Source organism: Mercenaria mercenaria, chromosome 3, assembly GCF_021730395.1.
Source record: "Mercenaria mercenaria strain notata chromosome 3, MADL_Memer_1, whole genome shotgun sequence".
NCBI lineage: Eukaryota > Metazoa > Mollusca > Bivalvia > Venerida > Veneridae > Mercenaria > Mercenaria mercenaria.
The window spans coordinates 101890627-101908671 of record NC_069363.1 but is presented as its reverse complement, the minus strand read 5'-3'; the positions used below and the strand labels follow the sequence as shown (position 1 = coordinate 101908671).

Sequence of the window (18045 nt, the reverse complement as noted above, 5' to 3'; positions counted from 1 at the left end):
GTACCTGTATTAATGATATTGATCTTGATAGATATTGTTCTGACTCATTTCTAGCCAGTAGTTTATTTACATGTTTCAGGTCGAGATCTCATGTTTACGAGATTGTACATTTATTACGGGATTACACGTTTACGGAATAACTGATTTTACTGAAAGTATTGGTTCACAAATCTACTGTTACTATAACTGATGAAACGGTGTAAAGAAGTAATTAGATAAAAGTAACTTTAAATTTGTAACAGTGTTGTGGTTTCACACGCATTTATATACATTTACAAAAGTACATGATAAATATATTATATCAACACAGATTTTATATTATAAAATGTAGAAAAACACTTGGTTCTAATATCTGCTTTAATTTGGCCAAAGCAAAATTGAAAAGACTTCTATTTTCTGCAGTTCTTTCAAAATTATCCGTACGTTTAAACTTTCATGTAATTCATTCACTAACATCTATGAAAACAAAAGTTAATTGTTGTTAGCTGTAGTTTCTCACTAATGTGATCACACAATTGGTAAAATTATTACTGGCGTGTTAGTTGATTGTTGTATTAAATAATCCAGCTTGAAGATTCACAACAACTAGTTATATATAATGTTTGTTTGTAAGCTAAATTATAACATAACTGCAAACCATTCAGGTCAGTGACAAAAAAACACATTCGTATATTTAATCAAATTCATTATGCACAACTCGGAATTATTCAAAATTTTTAGATAACGTAAATGTAGATAACTGTACAACGAACATGCGCTATGTCTAAAATGAACATTGCATCATCAAGTACGCCAGTCAGGTATTTTCTCATGCCATATAAGTAACATGTATTGAATTCATGTTTAAGAAAATACTACATGTATCAATATAAAACACTTCAACAGCTTATTTGGTTTCCATTGCAATTTTGCTTAAGAACCCTGTTTAAAAGATCAATAATGATTCTTCTGAAAATTCTTTCTCATTTCGAAATGAAAGTGATTTTTGTTTTGAATGTTATTATGATTTTAGTTCACTGGATGTATATAATTTAAGCTGTCATCGTCTCCTTCGGTTACCGTCTCTTGTGTTTGATGTGTTTCTAATAGTATGTCGGTATCCAATCCAGACGAACTTGAATTGCGTTTATCTTCTTTAGCCATTTGTAGTGTTTGGTTGATGTCATTAACATCTGTTTGCTTAATTCTTGTGGATATCACATCTTTGATCTGTGTTACCTTTGAATCTCTTGTTGGACTTGTAACTAAGTCAGTCATTCTGTTACATTGTTCGGATACACTTGCTTCTCCTGCTTCGGCATTCTGAGCAGTAGAACTTGTACCGGATATAGGAATTTCATAGCCGTCATTGGTATCATTCCTTTCAATTTCAGTATTGTGATCATGATCAGGTATCATGTCAGGTATTTCATAATATGTTCTTGATAGGTTTGAACTTTTTCCGTAAACTTCAGCATTATGTAAAGAAATGAAACTGGATGTATGGATTTCATTGCTTTTATTGTAATTACTGGCTTCCGAATGCAATGCAGACATGCCAAGAGCGTTTGCACAAACAAGCGGATGGTCAATAATGGTTTCTTCAACTGCAAGTGCTGCTGCCCAATCACCAGCAACTTCAGTATAAGAACTGTTATGCGTGTTAGGTCCAGATTCATGTATACTCCTAGCTGTATGGGCGGTAACAACTTCCATGTATAAATGGCTACCACTAAGACAGTTTAACTCTTTTGTATCTATAAACAACAGAAGTCAATATTAAAATGTATCAGTGTACATATTTAACCGTATAATAACTTATAAATTTGACACTTTTTGCATCAATTAAATAGTAATTAATACCTCTTGCTTTAAGAAGTTACAGTATTTTGGAATCTCAGAGCTCAAGATCATTTAGAAGCATAGCATGCAAACAAGAATAATAATAGCAGATTCGATTTCATTGAGGTAATGAAATGTGCAACACCCCTCACAAATATTTCATGGCCTCCTTGATCCTAAGGGACCATAGAATATATCAAAGCTGATGACGGCCTCTAGCACCTGTTTAAACGAATTGTTATGAATAGACTACGTGATCTTAAAGGACCAGAAATAATAACGATACTGAATTAAACTCAGTTCATCCAATAAAACTGTGGACCGACTGGAGAGTAATGTTTATTCTGTATATATATATATACACACACACCATCATTATCTGGTATCTCGTCATATATTGGTGCTGAGGTGTCTCTGGTAGACATTTGAAGGTTGCCATAACGCTTGCCTTTGAGGATTACTCTAAAACAATAAAGTGATTTTTTTCTAATGCACATTATTTGCTCTTCATAACTGGAAGTATTTAATAAATGAATTTATTTATGCATCTATCCGCCTAATTTGCTATAATATATACCACACATACACTTCATAAAAGTATCAAATATAACAAGAATATCTCGGTTGTAGAGTATTAAAATGCTCATATTGTGTAAGCTATATTAGTAAATAAACGTAAACATGTCTGATACATACCTTCTTATAAACCAGATAATTAAAGTAAATACAAGTAATATTATAACTCCAGCCAGACTGCTTGTAAACCCAACTAAAACAGAATCAGGACCGATGTTCATTGCTGGAATTTAACAATATTGGAAGAATCAGAATGTGTGCTATCATATAACCATTGATTTAAAATATTTAATACCAATCAGAAGGAATTCATGTACGGTGATAATTTTAGTCTGATTTAAGTACTGCACTTCAACGACACTTATCAATACATCACAAAAATGAAACAATATCTTTCAACAAATAAAATGTTTTATTCCCTGAGTTATCGTTAATGTACATATCATTTAAAATACGGAATCTTTTATACCTTGAGTAAAAAAAACTCTTGTTACATTTTATCGAAATAACATTATAACATCACAAAGCCATACAGGTTTTCTAAGTAGATTTTGTTTACATTTTGATATGAAAGGTACATCAACGTTTTATGCTTGTAAGAATCTTGACTTAAAAGTTATTTTAATCAAGGAATTATTGTTGATATATTTCACGGTGTACACTAGCTGCAAATCTGTGCTTATTTTGATAATACCTATATTTTGATATTCTTATGAAAGTAAAAGATGAATTCAAACATATTCTATTACGTTTTAGGACATTACTAACATCTAAAGCTGCATTGAAGTGTTTCAGCTAATTTAAAACATTAACTCCTAAATAAATGTAAAGCCATTCATATATAAATGCAATAAAATCAATTTCAGTATGAAATATATACCGCCAAAATCTGTTTAAATTATCTATCCCTGTCCTGTCAAACTATTTAAAATAGAAACTACGTTTAGATTGACAGATATTTAACGTTACAGTAATGAGTTCTAAATTATTTTTCAAGGAAACTGGTTTTAACTGAAACAAAAGAATACAAATTGATTTTTGCATACTCATATTACAGAATGCTCCCTGATATCCTGCAACACATCCCAGCAAACACTGTGCCGTTTCCCTATCGCAAACCCTTTCTGTACATGTTTCAACGCAGTTGAATTCGCACGTGTCACCATAGTATGCAGTCGCACATCCGTTGTAACAGCGGCCTGAATATTGATCACAGGACTTATTATAACATGTGCTACTGCAAAATAATTCGCACGTGTCACCATGCCTACCAGAAACACATCCTTTTTCACAGAAGCCCGACTTTTGATTGCAGTAGCTGAAAGAACATGTATCAGTGCACCGTTCTCTGCACGTGTCACCATGCCAACCAGAAACACATCCCTTTACACAGAAGCCAGACCTTTGATTGCAGGAGCTTAAAGAACATGTATCACTGCATGTTTCATTGCACGTGTCACCATACCAACCTGAAACACATCCATAGGCACAGTAACCTGAACATTTGTCACAGGACTTATTATAACAGAGGGGCCTCCGTGGCCGAGTGGTTAATGTCGCTGACTTCAAATCAATTGCCCGTCATCGATGTGGGTTCGAGCCTCACTTGGGGCGTTGAATACTTCATGTCAGGAAACCATCCAAGCTGGCTTACGGAAGGTCGGTGGTTCTACCCAGGTGCACGGAGGGGCACCTGGGGTTTTCCTCCACCATCAAAGCAACCAGAAATACATCTGTTTTCACAGAAGCCCGTTTTTTTTTTTTTGGTTGCAGAAACTTAAAGAACATGTATCGCTGCAAATTTTGTTGCATGTGTCACCATACCAAGCGGAAACACATGCATTGGCACAATTTCCTGTATATTGATCACAGTACTTATTATAACAGGTATTACTGCACGATTCGTTGCACTTGTCATTATGCCAACCAAATACATATCAGTTGTCACAGAAGCCAGATGTGTGAGTGCAGGAGCTTAGAGAACATGTGTCACAGTAAGTTTTATTACATGTGTCACTATACAAACCAGAAACACATCCATGGTCACAGAAGCCCGACTGTTGACTACAGACTCTTTTAGAACACATCCCGCTACATACGTGATCACAACTGGAACTGTAATAGCCATCTTCACATCCATTTGTACATGTACCGGAGTCAGAGTCACATTTCACTACGCCTTGATTATCTTGTTTACAATGTCCACATACTCGATCACAACGGGGACTGTAATATCTATCTACACATCCATTAGTACATATACCGGAGTCAGAGTCACATTTCACCACGCCTTGATTATCTTGTTTACAATGTCCACATACTCGATCACAACGGGGACTGTAATACCGGTATCCATCTACACATCCATTAATACATGTCCCGGAGTCGGAGTCACATTTCACTACGCCTTGATTATCTTGTTTACAATGTCCACATACTCGATCACAACGGGGACTGTAATATCCATCTTCACATCCATTAGTACAAGTCCCAGAGTCAGAGTCACATTTCACCATGCCTTGATTATCCGGTTTACAATGTCCACATACACGATCACAAAGGGGACCGTGATATCTATCTACACACCCATTTGCACATGTCCCGGAGTCAGAGCCACATTTCACCACGCCTTGATTATCTTGTTTACAATGTCCACATACTCGATCACAACGGGGACTGTAATATCCATCTTCACATCCATTAGTACAAGTCCCAGAGTCAGAGTCACATTTCACCATGCCTTGATTATCCGGTTTACAATGTCCACATACACGATCACAAAGGGGACCGTGATATCTATCTACACACCCATTAGCACATGTCCCGGAGTCAGAGCCACATTTCACCACGCCTTGATTATCTTGTTTACAATGTCCACATACTCGATCACAACGATGACTGTAATATCCATCTTCACATCCATTAGTACAAGTCCCAGAGTCAGAGTCACATTTCACCACGCCTTGATTATCCGGTTTACAACGTCCACATACACGATCACAAAGGGGACCGTGATATCTATCTACACACCCATTAGCACATGTCCCGGAGTCAGAGCCACATTTCACCACGCCTTGATTATCCTGTTTACAATGTCCGCATACATGATCACAACGCATACCGAAATAGCCATCTTCACATCCATAAGTGCACTTCCCGGAGTCAGAGTCACATTTCACTACTCCTTGATTGTCCGGTCTGCATTTACCACATCTTTTATCACATATTTTACCATACATACCATTTACACATCTATAGCAAAGTGTATTGTCGAAACATGAGGCACATCCAACAGGACAAGACATACATTCACCGGAAGGGAAATGTTCATAGTCGTTGCATTCCAAACAGACGTCTTTAAAATACTCATTGAGGAAGTGTCTATATCTTTCAATATCGTGTATTGGTATTTTCTTTGGAGGACTAATAATGATAGGAGGTCTATTATAAATGGCTGTTCTGCATATACAACAAGAATGTCCGCTTGATGTTGAGTTCAGAAAGTGTATGGAGCATTCGCCTGAAACAAGTAAAATGCGTTAATATTTCATTATCTTGGACAAAACTAAGGTAGTATCAGTTCAATAAAACCGGACCTACAACATTTTCATTTCTGTCCTGTTGAGCATTCTGTAGAGTTTTCGCTTTTTAATTTTAATTTCTGTCTGAATTTTTATGCTAGGTTCACAAGAAAAATACATTACCTATAGTTTAGTATTTTAAAAGTAAAATCTATTTCATTTAGAACGTTAACAGGGATTCCTTTTAACTCTATTTTTGTTTATACTAGTTTGATTGTAAAGATAGAAGCTGAGTAGAATTTTCCAGGGGTCTTCGTCGTTATTTCTATGGAACTTTGAAATCTTGAAATCCCGGCTAAGGAGAAGGCACTTAGTGTTTTAATTATCACACTAGTTCTACATATTTATAATTCAAATTTCAAACCAAAGAATAAAAGTCATTAAACAAAAATATATTTCACGAGTCTACAGTTATCAAACATACTGATAAATGTTTATTCTTTCCTACAAAGTATTGCATTAAAATAGAAGGGAAATGATTTTAGTGATTTACCTGCAGTAAGAGTAATTTGAAGTAAAAACCATGAACACAATAAGAAAAACATCTTTAGTATATCTTTAAGATTGATAACACATTTATTATTAGCTTCAGCATAAACAAATTACAAATGCTTGTTAATCGGACGGGAAGAATATTAAAATATGTAAAAGACATTTACATTGCTTTTCCGTTAGTGTAAAATGTTGTCAACAGGAAGTTTAAGCCTACAGCTATATATGGTCAAATAAAATATATCTTTCTCATCCGACTTGAACTTTGTGTCATTTCTCTGATTACAAGTATTTTACTAAATAATAAATTAATCTTTATGTGTTATCATTTGACCATATATTTATACTATAAATACATGTTATGAAAATAAACACACCCGAAAATTGTCAATTAACTGTATGTTTTTTGTTCAGTTCAGTTCAAAGACCTAGATTATGATCTACCAACTTACATTTGGTGTGACACATATCAACCAAGAAGGAACTTGAAATGGACTATAGGCGGATATAAGATAATGCTATAACTTGTTTGCAATCCGAGGTAAAAAGACGCAAACACATAATGACTTTGCTATGCCATGAAACATTTCTGTACTAGCATAGTGATTGATATATATTAGTATTAGATCTCTGCAGCTGTATACAATAAATTCTTGCTAGCGCGATTCAAGGATTTGCAAGCCCCAATGCTGTTTAAACGCATAAAAATAGCAATCAGTCTTTAATAACACTTTTACAGTAGCTTGCTGCAAAAATAAATGAGTTGCTGTTCACGAATCAGAAAAGCAAAATAAATGTCAGGAAATCTATTTGTTCAATATCTAAGAAGAACAGAAAAAAGACTCGTCCACGTTCAATTGAAGTTCGCCTTTCGATAAAAGTACAGTTCCTGGATTTTCTTTAAAATGTTGTCAATTCCGGTGAAAAATCATAAAGTAGTCTCCACTGGCACCAGACCAGAAAGAAAATGCCTCTATACATATTATACCCTACCCCTAGGTATCATATAAGAACCATGGTCATGAACGGGAAAATATACTAACCCATTTCAATCGCGTAATTCATACCTAAAACACGCAGTTCAGTAAATGTGTACTATTGATATTAAACAAGTGATAATTTATCTTCCATCGTGCACCAGTCACATTGTCTCAATATTCCATATTGCGGAGATGCTCCATATATTTTATGCTTTAGTCAACGTTACAGAACAAACTTGCGTGAACTCCCCTAATGAACATCCGGTCTAGAGGTCACGGCAGTGTGCACATGTTAAGCGAAATGTAAACAAACAAAAACAGAATGCAATATATTCACAGTTTTACGATAAGACTCGAAATGATGAATGAAATTTATCTTGTGTATGATTTTGAATTTTGAAATCATACATTGGTATACATCTATTCTGTTTATTTAATTCATTTTGCACATTTATGCTGCATATAAACATTTTAGCGTACACTTGTAGTAAAATGACGACTGACATACATTTTCACATCAGCCAATCAGAGTGTGTCTGTAATCTAGACCGGAACTTCACCAGGGAAGTTCAAACAAGTTTTTTGTGTACCGTTGAAAAAACTATAAACTACACGTTGTTTTTCTAAGATAAGAAGTATTGAAGAAATGTGACAGGTACATAACGGAAGATAAATTACCAATTGTTTAATATCAATAGTACACATTTACTGAACTGCGTGTTTTAGGTATGAAATACGTGATTGAAATGGGTTAGTATATTTTCCCGTTCACTACCATGGTTCTTATATGATACCTAGGGGTAGGGTATAACATGTACAGAGGCATTTTCTTTCTGGTCTGGTGCCAGTGGTAGTCTCGATTCAATTTTTATCTTTTCCGTCAGAGAAAAGTAGTTTTAGCAACGATATAATGATGTTTTATAATGATGTTTTTGAATTTGTGGTCTCCAGTTTAGTTTTGTAAGAATTTTGCGAACGACGCTCTATTTTTCATGGCGTATTTTTTGTGAATGACGTTAGATTATGCGTGTAATCACGCGGAAATGGATATCATTGATATGATTACGCGTTCAGGAAGCCACTGGTATAATTCATACAACATAGTATCATTGTGAATATAATTTGACGTCTGTATTGGTGAGTTTTCTAAATAGTTACAACAATGCAATTTGAAGAATTAAACTCAAATCATATTTGTACTTGTTGCAGCAATGTAGTTAATATGCTTGTTTTTAAATACTTTTATACATTTATGTATGATTATACAGACTGATTTTATTGAGAGTTATTGCAATATATAAAGAAAAGAAAACCCTATTTTATTCAAATGCAAAATATATCCGAGAATTTAAATGTTTAAATAATTATTTTCTATATATTATACGGTTTAACGTGATATATATAAGGTTATGTTATGTAAAATTATTTATTATATTATTAGACGAGCGTTGTTTACCATGTGATTTATAATGATTCAGATCTCAGGTTGAGTTGCGCAGTAACTAAGACATAAGGGCGTAAAAGCATTGTTTATATTCATACGAATGGTTACAGAAGTAATATATTTGTTCCCCTTACTTATTAGGAATTAACATAAGTAATCTTTAATAATATTTACAGACAATACAATGTTTAAGAAATAATGAATTTGTTCCTATGTTGTGTCAGTTTGTTCGAATGCGTGCACGAGTGATTTAATTATTTCGCATCCGAACGAATGCCGATTCATTTTTAGATCTTTATTATTTCGGTTCTGACAACGTAAATTATCCGCATTTTGCAGTACTACATTTTCAGCTCAATACGTCATTCGGGCCATATATACTGTTACACTTTACCCCCGTGGAAGCAGTGCATTGATAACGAAACATTCGATATGTTCCGATGTTTCTTTTTAACGGAATTTTCAGTATTATAAACAATTAATATAAACTCGCAAACTATTTATGAATAGAATTATTAAATATAATAATACAGAGATTTTGTTATTTGACCCTGTGCTACGATTTTTACTTGTGTGTGACGTGACATCGTTATGACGTCATACTGTTACGAAATACTTTTATGACGTCCCTGCTGAATCATAACTTGTTTACGGCCTCGCACATGTATCAGTCAGACTTTTTATCGTATTTATCATTTTGAAAAGTTCTTTACTATCGGTTGGCACTGGAACAATTCATATATGATGTTACAGAAGTAGAATCTCTTAGGTTACAATGGTAGGGCGTAAAACAGTCAATCATATTTTATCGAAGATTCATATAGAGGTTGTTTGCTATAGATTCTGTTGCTTTCTTCTGGTCTATATATATATAATTCAAATAGTGCCCCAAACGTAACGTCATACTTTGACGTTATGACGTTATGTTAACTGACGCCATGACGTCATACATATGTTTGTATACATTGATAAAATCTATGTTTGCCTGAAGAAGTATCTTAATACGAAACGCGTTGCAAACGTGAATTGTCTTCTTTCTTTAACCATAATATGTTTGTGTAGCAATACCTACGGATCAAGTTAAAATTTTCAAACATAAATTTGTTAACAAGGTTAAGTTTGAGAAGTCGAATAACTCCATTGTTACTGTTATCTACCTATTAAAGCGGCGTTCCCAGGACCTCCGTGACCGAGTGTATAAGGTATCTGCCTATAAATTACTTGCCCCTCACCGATGTGTGTTTGAAACCTCGCCTTGGATTAATAATTCTTTAATGTGTGAAGCCATCCAACGAGCTTACGGAAGCTTGGCTTTTCTACCTAGGTGCTTGCTCGCACCAGGTTTTTTTCTGAAAACTGTTAAATATTGAAGAAAAATGCTTTGTAAAGAAATATTACAGGGATTGTACGCAAAACCGTTCGAAAACTTATATAACGCTTTAATGAAAAATGTTATACAATAGACCATATATCTAACAGCGTAAAAAAACTTTCTACAAAGGCATTTTACGTTACGGAGAGAGTGTTTCATTCATTTACATTAATACGTTATTATTTACAGTATGAGTTCATTTGCGCTTGCAAGAATTCCAAAGGAAATACAAAAGATAGTTATGTGAAGTGAAAATGTCGTTTATTTTCCTAAATGACTAGTAAAAGGAAAAGGAAAATCTTATTCCAGTCATATTGACCAAATTAGCAATTTAACTCATCATATTGTTAATTAGTTCCTTAAAAGATGAACTCCATTACCACCTTGCTGACATATGTTTGGGTTACATAACTCTTAAACACTATACGTATGTATAATACAGCAGAAATGCAGTAATACTTATAATTATCAATGTTTTGAAAGGAATTGATAGAGAGTGGACATTGTAAATATTCACAAATTTAAGTAATTCAAGGGCCATAACTCCAGAGAGACTCAGATGCAAATGGCTATCGAACGTGGCCGAAATATTACGCCCATTAACATTGTTCATAGTACACTGGATAAAAACTATTTATATAAGTTAGCGGACACAGTCAGTTTCAGTAGTTTAATGGTAGTTTATTGGCCATAAAGTTCCCAAGAGAAACTAAAACAATCCAGCTGGTTATCGAACTTGACCGAGACATCATGCCCATAAACATTACGACCAAGTTTGGTGAACAGTGGATAAGAACTGCGGACAAGCATATAATTGTACTGCCATATACTTATCTTAATAAACAATTTCTTTTGAAAAAATACTTAAGTACTTTTTTAATTTCATTTCCGTGTATCCTAATGGTAATTAGATAAGGGATTAAAAATAAAGAAATTATTAATAGTCCTTTTACAATGCATACTAAAATGAGTAATTGCTTCAGATTTTAAACATAATTTAAACGGCTAAGAGATGTAGAATACATGTGGGTATTTCAATATCACCTTATCTCGAAAAACGTTAGATGGGTTTCAAACCTTGTTATCAGTAAATGTTATGATAAAAAGTTAGGATAATGTTTACCTTCTGGTTTCTGACATATTTTCAGCAAAGCCTTGTTACCGTGTAAACAAACAATTATTCTTGTACCGGATATTCCAGTACATATTGCACTACAAGCATTGACATCATTTTCAAAGTGCAATGCCATTCACGCCCTCTAGAACTACGCCTCCCACCACCTAGAACTATGTCCCTATCCCCTAGAACTACACCCCTATCCGCTACAACCGGCTTGACTGGAGCTCTCTATTATACAGAAACATTGAATGAACTCGACCAACTAACTATTAACGCTGAGTCCAAGTACAACAATGAATGTATATGTTACACTGGACTTATACTAAGATGTTAAAACCTTGCAGTAAATATCTACTTTCGTAATTATATGCTTGAGAAACTGAAACTGTTTTATTTGATTCAGCGCCTATTTTTAGATAAAACATATTCAATGGCGTTTTACAAATACATAAAAATACGAATAAAATTAAGACATTTTAAATGACATATGACATAAATGAGCACAAATATCATTGTGAATAAACTATTTAGTAAGCATTAAACAAAAGATCAGGCATCAGATAAGATTAATAAAATATGAGAAGTTCAGACAGATATTCTGGAGAGTTTCCAACTGAGCAATTTTACATGTAGGTGAACATTTTGAATGTGATTCTGGCTTTTTTGATTGGTAGCCAGTGAAGATCATACAGCGCTTGCCTGGAACTGTCATATTTTCTTCGATTTAGGACAAGTTTTGCACACATGTTCCGAATTCGTTGCATTTTGTTCACTTCGCTTTGAGCAATACCATACAGAATGTCATTACAATAATCTAAATGGGATATCTCCAGTGACAGCACAAGGGTTTCGGTAGCATCTTTGGTAAGACATTTCCGGATACATTTTATTCTGAAGTAGTTGAGCATTGCTGTTCTACACTTCCGTTTTACATGCTCTTTTAGATTCAAGTTTTCATCCAGGTATGCACCTAGATATCGAATAAAGCTCTCTGATTTCACTTCATCACCTACAATGCATATTTTGTCAGTTGAACACTTGGAGAGCTGTTGCCAACTACCAAACATGATGAACTCGGTTTTGAAAGTGTTCATTTTCAGCTTATTTTCATTCATCCAGTTGTTGATTGTTTTAGCAGATTGTTAAAGTTCTTGTATTGCCTGGAATTCTTCTGTAACGTTTGTTGGAGATGGTGGTTTAAAGCGTTTATTAGCAGTGTGGTCATCCGCAAAGCCGTAACAACTGTATATGATTTTAACCTTTAGCCTACTTCCGGCAAGTGATTCAGCATTTGTACAATAAGGTTCCGCCAAGGACAAGTGTATTTAATGGAATAGAACTTTCCTTTATTGTCATAGTGGGCTAGCTACTCCTACCTGTTAACTTGTTCCATCCTTGACGATGCTTAAGGCATTCTATTCCCTTAATGACCTATACACACAATTTGATCAGTCTTGTTTTAGCTGTTTAGATATTTAAAAGATAGCCCCAGTTTAATTACATTTTGAATATGATACAAAACAATACAAAACTTTGATTATGCTAACAAATAAAGTATAATAAAGCGCTATACCCAACCTTAAAAGCAGAATAACAGCTTTTAACCTTGTTGAAACTGAGATAACTAAAAACTGCACCATTTTAATAATTATGTTGAAAAAATCATTGCAGTATCTGTAATTTATAAAATCTCTTCACTTAAAAAACATATATCTGACAAAGTAGTTTTGATCGTTTTAAATGTTTGTTCGATTGGTTTGGGTTTAACGCCGTTTTTCAACAATATTTCTGTCATGTAACGGCGGCAGTTAACCTAACCAGTGTTCCTGGATTCTGTACCAGTACAAACCTGTTCTCCGCAAGGAACTGCCAACTTCCCCACATGAATTATCAGAGGTGGAGCACGAATGATTTCAGACACAATGTCTTGTATCAAATCGTCATGGAGAACATACGCTCCGCCCGGGAATCGAACTCGCGACCCCGCGATCCGTAGATCAACGCTCTTCCTACCGAGCTAAGCGGGCGGGCTGTAATTTGATGAATAAATTTTATGACTGCCAATACTGAAAAGCAGAGCATGTATCTATTAATATTTGCAACAGCCCATACTCTTTTATAAAAAAAACTATATACCATTTTTACATATGAACTTATCTAACATAATAGATTTATGAAATACTGTGACGTGGGGCACAATGTTGCAACCGGTTAGCATAACGTCTAACAGTACAAAAATACATATGCAAAATAATACTGTGCAGAAAGCAGAGCAACAAGAAAAAATATTAAGGGCCTAACAAAATAGACAAGAAGACAAATATCAAAACAACTCCTCATTTTTAGAAGTGCCCATCATAGAGTCTTCTGCATCAATTTAATAGAAAAGCGTAGCTTCCAACTGTACAAAAACTGTACGACGAACATGTGCCGTGTCTTATAATACAAATTACGTCCTCAAGTCAGGCATCTCTTTATGCCAGGTAACACATATTTAAAATTAGAATACTTTAAAACATGATGTATTGATATAAAATATTTTCCCAACTAACCCTGTTTTAAGATACTTATGAAACTGATTTCTCCCTTTTCTCATTTCGAAAGGGAAAGTAATTCTCGTTTTGAATGCTAATATTTCGATTTACTGGATGTATATAATTTAAGCTGTCATTGTCTCCTTGATTTACCTCCTCCTGTAGTTGATGTTTTTCAAACTGCATTTCCATATCAAATCCAGAAGGATTTGTGTTGCATTTATCTTCCTCAGACTTTTGTGGTGTTTAATCTATGTCATTGGCATGTACTTCCTTATTTCTTGTGGTCATCAAATCTTTGTTCTCTGTTTTCTTTGAACCTCTTATTAGGGTTGTAGCTAAGTCAGTCATTCTGTTACATTGTCTGGATAGATTTGCATTGTCTGCTTCGGGAGCTTTGGCTTCCCGAACACTAGTACTTGCACTGGATATAGGAATTTCATAACCATCATTGATACGGTTGCTTTTAATTTCAATATCATGATTTACACCAGGTATTACGTCAGGTATTTCATAATATTTTCTTGATCGGTTTGAACCTTTTCTTTGAATCTCAGCATTATCAGAAGAAATGAAACTGGATATTTGAGTTTCATCGATACCGCTAGTATAGTCTTTACTATTGTCTTCTGACTGCAATGCAGACATGTTGTGAGCGCACAAACACGCGGTGTGTCTTTAATGTGTTCTACAGTTGCAAGCGTTGATGCATAATTACCAGCAAAATCGTCATCAAAAGAGTTGCGCGTGTTGGATCCAGATTCATGTATACCCCTTGGAAGGGCGGCATCAATTTCCATGTATGAATGGCTCTCTCTAACACGGTGTTTCTCTGTTTTATCTACAATTTACAAAATAAGCCAGTACTAAATGAAGTATCAGAGTATATTATGTTTAACCATATACATTACATATAATTAACTACGACTCTTACATTAAGTTTTATATGAACCTGCCAATGATATTTTTGCATCAACTTTACAGTATTTCAAAATCTCCAGTTTTAAGATGTTAAGAAATATACAATATACTTTATCAAACAATCATCACTTTTGAAGCATATAATGCAACAAGGAAATATATTGTCAGACTCGATTTTATTGAATCTGATCATGAGAGTTAATGAAATGCGCAAAACCGTCACGCCCCCTAGCCTCGACTTTAACGGAATTCTGTTCTACATATATCGCATGGACTTAATGAACCCAAAAGACCAGCAAACTATACAAATTCTGATCACGCCCTCTGGTACGTATTAAGCGAACTCTGTTACAAGGTTGGCTTTTTGTAAAAGCAAGTCTAATGCCCGTTTATTATGCTTTAATGTTGAACGTAACTGAGACTGAAGATCTGTAGAGTACACTGGTGTATCATCGCCCAGTTACACCAAAAGGAAACCATTTTCATGTAGAAAGAGTCTATTTGATTTATACATTGCAAATTGGTTCTCAGCTTGCCAGTCTATTCTCTATTCGCATTTGCACGCACAGAAAGCAAGGTAACATGGGATTCGAAGGCTTCGGTCATTTTCGTTGTTTTTAAACAAAAATCCTGTCGTTATATATATATAAATATATATATATATATATATAACAAATAAAAAAGAACCCGGAACGGGAACAAAATATCGTAAAATTATAAAATGATTTCACACGTTCGCTTAGTTTTCCTTAAATTTTAATATAAAAGTCACAAACTAGTTTCGCCGTGAATGGCTCATCAGTGTGTCTAAATATATAACAATAAGAGAAAGGGAATTAATTCAATAGAAATGACGTTGACGTCAAGGAAACAAGGGACGTAATTTCGACGTCAAACAGGGGAGTTAATGACGTTATAATGTTATTTATCAATCCGTATCATGTGAAATGTTCCGCATGTTTAATTTCGGTTTAAAACAGTCAATAAAGTATTTTTCTTTTGTTAATCCAGCTGATAAACTGTTAGTTTTCATTTTATAAAATGGGAATATTGTAAATTTTGGCTCTGTTGTACAGCAAAAGTCTATATGGCTACTGACAGGTAAATGTCTTACCGACAGGTCTCTAATTTGTTGAGAATGAATTGTTCTTCTAGTTCTTAATTTGTCTCCGGTTTGACCTATGTAATATTCGTGGCAGCCATTACACGTCATAACATAAATTACATTTTTCACATCACAGGACATATTTTCATTCACGTAAAATATTTTCCCATTAAAGTTAAATGAATTAGATTCTTCTATTTGTTTACATAGGTTACAGTTAGGTCTATTGCACTTGTAAACCCTGTTGTTATTTAATTCAGAAAATTTTGCTCTAGTTAATAGTTTTTTCAAATTTGGTGGCTGTCTTTTGCTCCTAATGATAGTGTTGGCTCTTAATAATTCGTTCATAATTGAGTCAGTCTCTAAAATTGATATATTGTTTTTGAGAACGTTAAACATCTCTTTATTATTTGGGTTGAATGTAGATACATAGGGTGTGATTTCGTTTAAATCTTTTTCAACTGGTCTGAGGAGAGTTTCTCTTGGTAAGCTGTTAGCTAGTTCAATTCCTTTTTTTATTGTACTCTTTGGGTAATTTCGTTTCATTAATGAAACATATAGTTCTTTAAGTCTTCGAGCCTTAAGTTTGGAATCTGATACGATGGTACAAATGCGTCTTGCCAAGTTATAAGGGATGCTTCTTTTTGTGTGCTTTGGGTGGCATGAATGAAAGTTAAGGTATTGTTTAGTATCAGTTTCTTTGAAATATATATCTGTACTAATGTCAGTGTCGTTTTTGATGACCAATATAGTAGTATTTGGTTATGGGCTTTGGCTACCCTTTTAAACCAAGATCAGGCACATGAGTAACTTTATATTTTAGAAGAAGTCATAGAAGGTGATCGGATAGTGTTTTGAATCAGAATATTTCACTGTTTGCACAACATCTGGACAGTTTTCGTTCTGGTTCGACCCCACTAACACAATAGATATGTATGTACAATTTGAAACCTGGAGTTGCCCAAGAGGCTTAGTTATATCATATATTGATGTATACTGGTATATATTCAAGTCCCTACCTGGTAAGTACAATATATTGATATGAAATTAAATGTATCCACTTCACATTTCGATGGTTCTACCTAGATACCCGCCTTTTGCTGAAACAATGCTTGGAGGGGCACCTAGTGAATTATACTTTGGCCTTTGAACGACTGGCCAAATGTTCAAATTATGAGGATAAGGAGACAAGATATTAAGTCGAAATTCCGAGTTATTACCTCGAAATTTTGACTTATGTTACTTGGATTTCGAATTACTTGGTCAAAAATTCTTGTTGCATATATCTAAATTTTAAATTAATAAGTCGAAATTGCCAACTTATCAGTCGAACGTTAATTAATAACACGCACCTGTCATAAACGTCCTTCAAATATTCATGTGTGTATTATTTGCCGTTTTGTCACTCCTTTAGGTGTTTCTGTATACTTATTTACTTTAAAAAATGACTGATAACATTTCCGCAATAAAGTATGATCATCAATAAAATACAATGAAGATACTACATTTTTCTTGTAACAGAATTCAACGTTATACTATCACACATGTAGGTGTAACAAAACTGTATTGAGCTACACAAAATACCCCTAAATTAACGTTTTAAAGCCTTTCATCATAAAATTGTCACCACGAAATATTTGCAAATCAGTTGGTTTCAAGTATTCTTAAAACGAGAATTTCTAGTATAAGCAATTTGCTCACACAATGGCTATAATCTTCATTGTACGCTTACAGTTGTATTTATATTTTTTTTCAATGAAAACCTCCTGACTTACAGTTTTCCGTTCAACGAATATTTCTTTTCGAGCCCTTCATTCAAGATATGCAAATTTTCGTAATTACAAAATGCCCTCTAAAGAGTTTCAAAATGAGTGAATAATTCGGAGATATAAGTTGCTTACATTTACAAACCTAAATAATGTTCAGCTGCGAGTAAACACAATATGCAGTGGATTCACCACAGAACCAAATATTTTAATGCCTTAGTTTCACCAAAACGTACATACAACTTGATAATTTAAGCTTTAAAAATGTCAAACGATAGAAATAAGGTGCATATTGACAAGTTATATAGTGACAGAAGTTCTCAAAATTTCCTT

At 34.1% G+C, this 18045-nt stretch overlaps 1 protein-coding gene across 2 annotated transcripts; it reads right to left on the bottom strand.

The window, feature by feature from the left end:
- Positions 1–339: 339 nt before the first annotated feature.
- Positions 340–6584, bottom strand: LOC123523809 (protein draper-like). 2 transcript variants are annotated; one of them, XM_053539517.1, is made up of 5 exons: positions 6472–6584; positions 3444–5917; positions 2518–2620; positions 2192–2283; positions 340–1736 (listed from the first exon to the last, which is right to left on the bottom strand). In XM_053539517.1, exons 2-5 carry the CDS (start codon positions 3445–3447, stop codon positions 1009–1011), a joined length of 927 nt encoding a protein of 308 aa, XP_053395492.1. In that variant the 5' UTR covers positions 3448–5917; positions 6472–6584; the 3' UTR covers positions 340–1008. The 2 variants fall into 2 exon arrangements, with proteins under 2 accessions (XP_053395492.1, XP_045157440.2); XM_045301505.2 differs by lacking the exons at positions 340–1736; positions 2192–2283; positions 2518–2620 and having other exon boundaries at positions 3445–5917; positions 6472–6578.
- Between the last annotated feature and the right edge of the window lie 11461 nt (positions 6585–18045).

What these genes read in the sequence shown, in the direction of transcription:
- LOC123523809 (XM_045301505.2), bottom strand. Translation starts at nt 6,523, where the DNA reads ATGTTTTTCTTATTGTGTTCATGGTTTTTACTTCAAATTACTCTTACT. An exon ending in TCAAATTACTCTTACTGCAG is followed by an intron (nt 5,918 to 6,471) that starts GTAAATCACTAA and finishes TACTTGTTTCAG; the next exon opens with GCGAATGCTCCATACACTTT.